Source organism: Grus americana, chromosome 11 (genome assembly GCF_028858705.1).
Source record: "Grus americana isolate bGruAme1 chromosome 11, bGruAme1.mat, whole genome shotgun sequence".
In the NCBI taxonomy this organism is placed as follows: Eukaryota; Metazoa; Chordata; class Aves; order Gruiformes; family Gruidae; genus Grus; species Grus americana.
In genome coordinates this window covers 24,351,866-24,361,590 of record NC_072862.1, presented here as the reverse complement: position 1 = coordinate 24,361,590, position 9,725 = coordinate 24,351,866, and the positions used below count along the sequence as shown (strand labels likewise).

General features: G+C 47.1%; 1 protein-coding gene across 7 annotated transcripts in view; it reads left to right on the top strand.

Moving 5' to 3' along the window:
* The first annotated feature begins 352 nt into the window (after positions 1 to 352).
* The window catches only part of BICD2 (BICD cargo adaptor 2), a 95,227-nt gene continuing 85,854 nt past the window's right edge, over positions 353 to 9,725 (top strand). For 5 of the 7 annotated variants that reach the window (XM_054837801.1, XM_054837800.1, XM_054837799.1 and 2 more), the window contains exon 1: positions 363 to 815. In XM_054837801.1, the coding sequence (XP_054693776.1) occupies positions 576 to 815 (240 nt within the window). In that variant the 5' untranslated portion in view covers positions 363 to 575. Of the gene's footprint in view, positions 816 to 9,725 lie in introns of all 7 variants that reach the window. The other 2 variants (XM_054837798.1, XM_054837795.1) reach the window with 1 other exon arrangement.

Genomic DNA, 9,725 nt, shown 5'->3' with positions numbered 1-9,725 from the left:
CTATGCCTCCTGGCTTCCACCCGCCCGTGAAGCACTCGTCAGCACGGAGCTCGCCGCCGGGGACGTGTGCGTGCGCGTGGCGGTGCCTTTCCCGCCGCACTCGGGTTCGCTCGCGGCAGGCTGGCGGACAGGCTGGGCCGCTGCACATCACGCCCGACGGCCGCGACCCCGCAGCGCGGCCCGGCAGGGGTCGCTCTCCTCCTCGGCCGCCGCCACCGCCCCTCGCGATGCATGCTGGGAGTTGTAGTCCAGCGGGCGGCTCGCCCCGCCTGGCGGCGGCGGTCGCGGACTACCGGCCCCAGCGTGCCGCGGGGCGCCGGGCCGGCCGTTCCTTTTGAATGATTTCACTGCCGTCGGCGCTCGGGGCGAGTTTCGCAGCGGCGGCGGCGCGGCGTGAGGGGATCGGCGGCGCAGCGCGGCGGGCGCCTCGCCCGTTGATGGCAGCCCGAGCGGGCTCTGCCATGGCCGCCCGCTGGCCGCGACGCTGTTAGGAGCGGCAGACGGGCTGCGCGTTCGCCCTTTCGCTCGCCCGCCTCGGCGGCTGGGAGCCGGCGGCCGCCCTCGCCGCCGCCGACATGTCGCTGGCCATGGAGGAGGAGGAGTACGCCAGACTGGTGATGGAGTCGGAGCCCGAGTGGCTGCGGAGCGAGATCAAGCGGCTCTTCCAGGAGCTGGGCGAGACCACCCGGGAGAAGATCCAGGCGGCGGAGTACGGGCTGGCCGTGCTGGAGGAGAAGCAGCAGCTGAAGCAGCAGTACGAGGAGCTGGAGCTGGAGTACGAGACCATCCGCACCGAGATGGAGCAGCTGAAGGAGGTGAGGCGGCGGCGGCGGGGAGCCCGGCGGCAGGTGCTGCTGCGGGTGAGGGGGGCGAAGGCGGTTTGGGGAAGGTGGGAGCGGAACAGATGACTGTCTTCGGAGCCCGGGGGGTGCTGGGCTGAGGGGCCCCGGGGCTGCTGTGGGGCGGTCGGGGGTCAGTGACACACACCCCCCCACCCCACCCCCCCCGCCCCCGGCAGAATTTGGAGGACGGCGACCAGGCCTCGGCCTTGCTCCAAGCTGCGCGGTTAAACCCTTCCTTCTCCAAAACGACAGCTCAGAGACGATTGCCGTTACCTTTCGGACCGGGAAAGGAAAAAAGAGAAGAAGGGAAAAAAAAAAAAAGAAAAAAAAAAGGCTTTTCTCTGCCCCAGCCCCGGGGGGTGTGGGAGGGGAGCGGGTAAATGCTTTTCTTTCTCTTCCCGTCCCGTTTTGCCTCAGGCTCTGGTAGCAGGTCGGCCCCGGGGCTGCCCCCGGTGTAGCCGCCGGCCCGGCGCTGTCACCGCTCCGCGCGGGGGGGACCGAGCGGCGCTGCGCGGCGGGGGCGGGTGGGGGCCGGGGCGCCGCGCTGCAGGGCAGGGCAGGGCGAGGTGGCTGTCACATGCCTGCTTTGTGTGGAGGGAGAAATCCTGCCTTGGTGTTAATGACTTCCTTGATGCGGACCGCCAGGAAAATAATATAGCGGGCTTTAGTTCACGCAGCTTTGTTTTGGTGCGGTTCCCTGTTGGACTTTTTTTAAAAAAAAAAAATTATTATTTGCAAAGGAAACTTCAGATCTCATCTAATCTGTACGGCAGAGTAAGGTTTGCCAGAAGAAATGCTGTTTTCTTAGGTCAACTGACGCACAAGTTTTTCTTGTGCAAGGTCCTCTCCAGATCTAGAACACGGGAAAAGCGCTGCCTCGGGAAAAGTCCGTGCACAGAGGGGCACCGACTTGCCAGACTATGCAGACAAGTGGTTAGCTCTCCTTATGAGAGCACAGCTGATCCCCTGCCAGTCTACTACATAGTATGTCCCATGGGAAGTTGTTTGTCTGCCTGTACCCTTGGTTATTTTGGTGGCTGTTTCTGTGCAGGCAAACCCTGTGCTCCTTTTCAGTTGATTTAGGCCTTGCCTTAATTGCAAGAGATCTGGTACAGCCTAAGAGGTGAATATATGTGGATTTATTTGACAGGTGAAAACTGTATCCGATGGGTCTTTGGTTTAGCTCATTCAATTGGAAATGGAATTGAAGTAATGTCAAAATACACTATTTCAAAGGGGAAGTAGATACTTGGACTGGTACAAATTTAGCTGAATCTGTGAACGCCTTCACTTCCTGCATCCTGTCTTTTGCTCTTGTAAATAAAGCTTTATTCTGCTTTTATCATGTTAAACGAGCATAAGCAAAAGAGGTTAATTACTTTGAATTACGTGGCTACAAACTTGTTAACTAAATATGCAAGCTGAACTGATGCACCGCTATGACTAAAGACACTTGAGACCAACACAGTTACAGCAGCATACAGTAGCAGAGATGCTACGTGAAAGTCAAGGGCAGAGGCACTCCTGGAAAGATAGCGAAAGCAGTAGAGTTGTGCTAAAGGGAGAGAAAAGTCAGTAAACCTGTTTGGTAGGTGGGATGGGAAACATGGCATCCAGAGGCAAAGGGACTGGCCCAACCTCATTCAGCAAGCCAGTACCTGATCCACGAATGGAAGCCAGGTTGCCTCAGTCACAGGTAGTGCTTTATTCACTGGGCTGTGCCGTGTACACTTGGGCATTACGTGTTCTGGCTCTCAGATGGAAAAAGGCTTGAAGACACCTTCTTTTCATTCTTTTAGGGCTGCTTGTAAAAGAGATTTAAAAAAAAAATGAAAATGGCAGGATCAGCAATGATTCACTCCTTTTTGCTTTTAACACTCTGAAGGATTTGCTTTGTGTGTGCATGTCCCGTTGTAATTAAGTCAAAACCTGGGAGGCAAACAATTCTGGGAACAGCTTGAGGACTCTTCCCTGCGTAGGTTAACTAGCAAAAGCATTGCTTCGCTAGCTTTCTTGTGATGCTGTGGAGGAATCTGGTCTGCATTAGATCTTGTAAACCTTTAGCAGATGCACGAAGCATGCTCTCAGAGGGGGAGTTTATCTTCTTTGCTGTTTATGCAACTTCTTACTTTTCCCAAGCTCGGCTAGAGGAGCGTTGCATACAAGACTTGCCACATATCAAGCTCCAACCTGAAGAGACTCCACCTCAAATAACCTGAGGTTGTTCTTGGGGAAGGCAGGGGATTGATGGTGGCGTGCCTGACTAGAACAGGAGTGCTTTCCATCCCTTGCTTCTTAACTGTGACTTCATGCAGCCTTTTAAAATACAGCAATTCTAGTCTCTATAAATCTTGTGGTGGTGTTCTTTACTGTATCTGGAGACCTTGGTAGCCCAAGACCATGTTATGCTGAGTGCTGTGCAGGCACTAAGTTTCCTGTCCTACTGGGTGTCATGGATTTGGATATACTTTAATTTGTTTAACGTTATGAAGCACCTCTTATCATGGCCCTGTTCGTACCATAGGTAAATGGGCTGTGAGCCTGGGAACTTTGTCATATAGTTTGTTGAAAGTACAGGCTTTTCTGTTAGTCACCAGATCTTCCATAGCTTTCTAGGCAGGTTCTCCTACTTGCTCCCCATCCCCGATTGTGGCAGAATTTCATAGCCTTAACCTCCACAATTTTATCCCTTTAGTAAGTGCAGATGACCTCCCTGGAGCTGTATGCCATTTTGTAAAGATGTCTGTGTACACCCAGTATTTGCAATTCAGGTCCTGGTGAAGCTGAGGAGCTGTCCTGACCTTGCACTGGGGCTCCACACCAACCTCTCTTTGAGTCCTCGATAAATTGTTGCCTCTTCCCTGAGTTTGGCCTTTTACCTGCTTGGGTGCTGATGTGATCTCATATCTTTTGTGGTAATTTGTGCTGCATTTCTTCTGTCATTTTCATTTGAGAGAAATAAATTTACATACAGACTGTCTACCCAGGTAAACTTAGTGGTTATCTTGAATCCCACCTTTACTTTTGTGAAAGGGAACTGATTTCAAACTTTTAATAAAAATTATAGATAAATAACACAGATTCTCCTACTTCAGAGAGATAAGATACTGGCTTTCTAGTAGTGAATACTACATTACATTGTACGCATATAATTTTTATTGTTGTTTTTTCCCCTCTAGGAGGAAATAATAAACAGTTGTTTCTGTAGACTATGTTCAACTATAAAGTCATCCTGTGAGCCTTTGTCTCTGATGGCGCTAATTGTATAAATTACAGGGCTGCCTACCTGCACCGGGATTTCTGTACTTATGGGGAAGATGTTAGATAAGCTCTTTGTGCGCTCCAGCTCACAAAAGTGATTGTCTGGGGATTCGGTTATTGGTGTTCCTGATGATTTGTAGGGGAATGTGGCATGGAAGGTTACCTTGGAAAGGGGGTTATCTGCTTTGCTCAGTACTTTTGAGTTGCTTTTGAGATGTCACTTAGATTTATAACCAATATTAGTTCAGTTATGAAACTGGCTGCTGTCCAAAGCTCCTTTCCGATTAGGTGGTTGTGCTGTATTGGTGGTGGTAGACTTGTGTTTAAAACCCTTGGAAAACATGGGCATTATATTATGAATTATTTATTTCTGTAATAATGTAGGAGTATGCAAGTGGACTGTGGCTGTCGTTAAAGTCTAAAAGCATGTGTCAGTACATCACAGTTGATGTGATGTATATGTTTGTATATAGTTTTTAAGGGAAGGAAAAAAAAAAGCTTACAAGGTACAGTAGCAACGATCTGTACATAACCCTTCATTTCTTTGTAGGGTGGCAGTGGCTCTTGTTTCCTTTTTTGCCTTTACAGATCGTGTATTGACTTTATGCTATGACATGAATTCTCTGTAGACGATTCCTGGGTAGACTTGGAAGCTGTCTTTGAAAGAAAAATTCAAATAACACCTTGAGCTGCTTCATTTCCCATTAAGCTAAAGTGGGGCGTAGTATGCAACTGAGGTGATACATCCCGGGCTGTAATATTTGTGCTGTTTATTTGAATGTCCTGCTCAGGTGGAGTGTACAGTATCTGTGATCACTGACGGAAGTTTTGCTTCACTTAATGGACCTAAATATGTAACAGTTAATTGGATATGTGATACTTCATCCAAACTGGTTTAATGTTTTAACTGTACACCTTCAAAAGCGAAGGAGAAATTGTTCCCTTTTCTGTGTACCTTATATAATGCTGTATAACTTACAGACAGACATATAAGCTGGTTACTGAAGTAGCAATGATTTTCCTCGCTGGATTTATCTACTTTCAAAGCATTTTACAAATTGTGCTTCTGTACCGCTGTGCTCATTTTGCGTGTAGGAACATAAGGGCAAAGAGGGAAGAAATGGCTGGACTAAAGCCACCTGACAAGCCAGTGGCAGGCTGGGATTAAATCCTCTGTGCTTGTAGTTCACTGCTGGATTGGCCAGGTCTTTCCATTTAATCATGGTAAATAATGATGTTCAATAGTAATGACTCTAAGGCCTCAGGTACACTTCTGCAGCCGCCTCCTAACAAATATTCAAGTGTAATATTGATTCCTGTCCTTAATGACGTTTGAGATTACCTCTAACCTTCCAGCACTGTTAAAACAAAAGGGTTTAGTGCATAAAATAAAGGAAATGTTTATTTTAAATAGACCAGCTTAGGTGAAATTTAATTCTGGTTATACATATCTAAATCTAGAATAAGAAAAGTACAACTACAAATTGATGGGGAACTGATACCAGTTTTGCACATACTAATGGAAAATAGCTATACTTCTGTGAACCTGTCTTGTGGATTTAATGGTGATTGTTACTTGGACGCCAACACCTGCTACACTTGAAACATAAGAGAACAGAATTGCTGTCTCTAGTGTAAAATAAAACTGAAACCTGTGGTTGGGGTAAGCAAAATATTCCTGTGTAAGCTTCTTATATTTTCATAAATCATAGTTAGTTTACATTAAGAATAGAGCCACCTGTAATTTTAATCTGTTGTCTGCAGTGGTATAGACACTTAGTACTGTGTTTTGGAAAAGCTGCTTTTCTTACATATCCCTATTTTGGGGGAAAAAAACCTCCAAACCTGAAAAGTTACACATTCCAGTTTTTCCTGCTGTACTAGAAGTAGTAACCTGTAAGACCTCATGTTGCTAACTTCATTTTCTTTGTCAGTGTGGCTTGAACTGCCTTTCTTAAAAATCAGAAATAATAATATTCTTAAAGTGACAGTTTCAGATTATTTTCTTGTGAAATTGCCAAATTTACTTCTTGGTTTTTTGTTTGTTCCCCCCCCCAATAAAATTCACTACACCTTATGGAACAGAAGATCCATAAATATTTGGGTGAATAGTAAGGACCTTCGAGTGGAATTAAGTTATTTAAAAAAACCCCATGTTTCCAGAGTAGTGGGTTTCCCTAAGATGCTGTAGTCTCAGCTGAGAGCTGGATCTTGGTGAAAGGTGATGTTTTATTTTTGTTTTGTGATGCTTGTCTGTCTGTGCCTTGGCCCAGAATGAGAGCTGTCCCTGACCCTCCAGCAAACATTAGATAATTTGTTTCTAATTTTCTATATTAGATTAAACCCAAGGTTTCAGGAAACAAAAGTTTGGCAGCGGTAGGGGCACTTACTACATGCTTTTTCCCTGGAAGTGTAGCAGTGCTGGGTGCCTGCTGTCCTGGTGGAGGGGATGCAGTGAACTGCACTGTGGAACTGAGCCAAATTTTCCTCTTTATTCTTTTTCTTTTTTTTTTTTTTTTTTGTTGTTAGCAAATTTCTTTTTGTTTTCGAATTAGGTCAGTTCTCTGATTTGGGTCACAGGCACACTGCACGTGGTTGCGCACGTACCACCTCACCAAGAGCGTGTTGTAGCAGCAGCAAATAGGTGACAAGAGGAGCATCTTAAGATAGTCTTGCTATTGAGCTTGATGGTGAAACTGCTGCCTGAACAGCACGAACTGTAGCCGGCGCAGCGTGTGTGGGTCTGTCTTGTCCGACTGCTGGGAATTAGCAGTCCTGGGGATGCCGCAGTGGCAGCAGAATTATTGTCAGGCTGGCGGTTATGGTAGGGGTCCGCACTGGGATGTAGTCTCTCTTGCAACACTTTTTGTCTTTATCCAAATAAGCTGTTCCTGTTAGAGACTCACATTTGGTGTCCTTCAGTGCACCGTCCCAGATGAGGGCACTTGAGAGCTGAGGGTCTGCATGTGGGATGGAGGGCTGCAGGGATGCTCAGAGAGCACGGCGACGGGGTCAGCGGCGGGAGACAGACGGTCTCGGCAGGAGAAACGCCGAATCAACTACTGCATGCTGGCAGCCTCTCTCTGCAGATGCTGCAGGGGAAGATTTCCTCAAAGCAGTACTGCTGAGGGCTTGAGTGAACCGGGAGGGCTTCTGATGGGCACCGCTACGTGGGCGATGGCTGTGTGTTTCTGCACCCCCGAAGTGGAAACTTGTGCAGCCCCTGACATGGCAGACATCCTGCCTGGAAACTGAAAGTCTCAAGCCTACAGTCATCAATGTTTTGTCACATGGGGGTTTTCGTGCAGCTCTGCTACAGTGATACCCATGGCTTATGCATTTAAAATCACGATTCTCACTTGCCATTTCAACATCTGCTGGAACAAACTCACTAGTTTCAGGGGTGTTAATGCACAATTTACCCCTTTGAATTTAGGACCGTTTTTTTCTAATGCGAAAGAAAATTCTAATGATTTGGAAAATTGCCTAGTTTCCCTAGGAGGGGGACGAGTGGGTGGGAATAACAGTTCTCAGGTCTGTGTGCTGCCCTGCAGTTAATGGATTCACCATTTCCTCTTTTGCTCTACTGTATGTGAGGTTGTGACTAATCTGTAGCAGCGTGGGGCTGTAAGATGACTTCCAGAGGGTGATGCATCCTCCAGGCATTCATTTGCTTTCTTTCTGTGCTTTTGGCAGACTGCAGAGAATTGTTTGTTCAGATCTGGTAACCCAGCAACCGAGGAATATAACATGGGTTTGAAATACGATCCACAAAACCTTAGCAGAGGGAAGTGACATAAACAAACTTTGCCATCCAAATTAGTGCAGGAGCCTCCATTTCAGAGAACAGCTGAAGCTTTGAGTGTCATAGCTGCAGAACTGTGACTTTGTTTCTTATTTTCCCCTTCTTCCAGCTCTTGCCTTCCTTCTTCCCACTTCCTGCTTTCCTTCCCCTCATCTCTCCCCAGCTGTTTTCCCTACTCTGGCTGAAATACACACCAGGCAGTGGAGTCTGCCTCCACATCTGGATGTGTGTCAGGCTCACCCCACAGACAGGCGTCACTTTGGAGTGGGTAGATCGGACCAACCTGAAGAATCTGCTAAAAGCTGTGTTCCATCCTGCCCATAAAACAGATGGGTTTGCCACCAGGGCCCTGGGCAAGCAGGGACCCACGTGGTGTGCAGAGGGTCCCTTAGGCAGAACACTGCTTGGCTCTGGGGTCCGTGTGCCTGGACGCAGGCCTAATTGGGAATGTTTGGCCCAAATGTAGTTGAAGCGCGATGTGGGAATGGATACGGTTTCTCTGCAGTCCTGTGGCCATGTTCGGCACTTGGGTCCAGGAGTGGCCGTGCCATATTAGGACCCATACAGCTCTCACTGAAATGAACAGCATGTCTGGTGGTGTGCTGTATGGCCCGGCCTCCGAGGTACGCCACGGTCCTTCATCTCTTTAGATCTTTTGTTTTCACCCCTTAATTGCTGCCAACATGCAGTCTGGATCTTAGCAAGCTAATGGAGTGGTACTGAGTGCTGTGCTGTAGGCAATGAGGAGTATTATGGTAAATTCATTAGGAAGTCTCTCCACACGTCCTGTTTGTCAGTGCTGAACAGAACTGGTCCTGCAGTTTAGCTCTGGCTCCAAGGCAGAGAAGTGTATTGACCTAATGGATGAATAAGCTTATTTCTATAGTATTGCTACAAACTAAAAAGACATTTGAACTGCCATCTAACCTGCCAAAACCAAACAATTACTTCCTATGCACAGAGCATTTGTTACATCCAATTTTAGTCTCTAAGGTCAAAATTCTTTTCGTTTTCAAATGATCAATGGATGATGTTTGTTTGGAGCTTGTTCTGTTGCACGAACAGATGATTCTGAAGTGTAAAGGATTTTCTTGTGCTCCCTGCGCACAAGGCTGTGTGTTTTGAGGGAGAGGTTTGGTTGTGATGCCCAGTGTGGGTGAGCATCATGGCATGTCTGTAGTCCAGCCCAGCCCTCCAGCTCGTGCTAGAGCTTGGCAGTGGTGCCCTGCCAGTAGCAGAGAACAAAACTTTGCAACAGCACAATGTTAGGAGGGAAACAGAGACAATGCATTTTCAGGCAGTCAGTGTATAATTATTTTGTGGCTTCCTCTGATTTCATTTGGAAGGGATGTTCTGGCCTTTGAAATGAGAATCAGCTATCATAGGATGAATGTGACTGTCTCCAGAGGCAATGAGCAGAAAAAAGCAGTGTCATGTAGCATGTGCCCTTGGCTTTGGTACGTACTATCAAAAGAAGAAAGATTATTTTGCCAAAACATACTTCCCTAAAGAAATTTTGATCTCTGATTTAGCTGAAATAATCCATCAGTGGTTCTGATTTAAACTTTTTTCTGGTACAGTTTAATCCGGTAGCTTTCTGAGACTTGTATCTATGTGAATAAAGGCTCCAGCCTGACTTGCATCTTAGTGCACTGTGTTCAACAGCTGTGCAGGCAATTCTACTTGGCTCCCTTTTGGTGAAGCTTTCATAAAGTGTTTGTTTTTAACTAAGAAGTAGTTAAAATCAAATATTCTTGGCTGTTAAAATCAGGTAATCTTTTTTCACATAAATAATTTGTCTTGAAGTGAGGAACAGG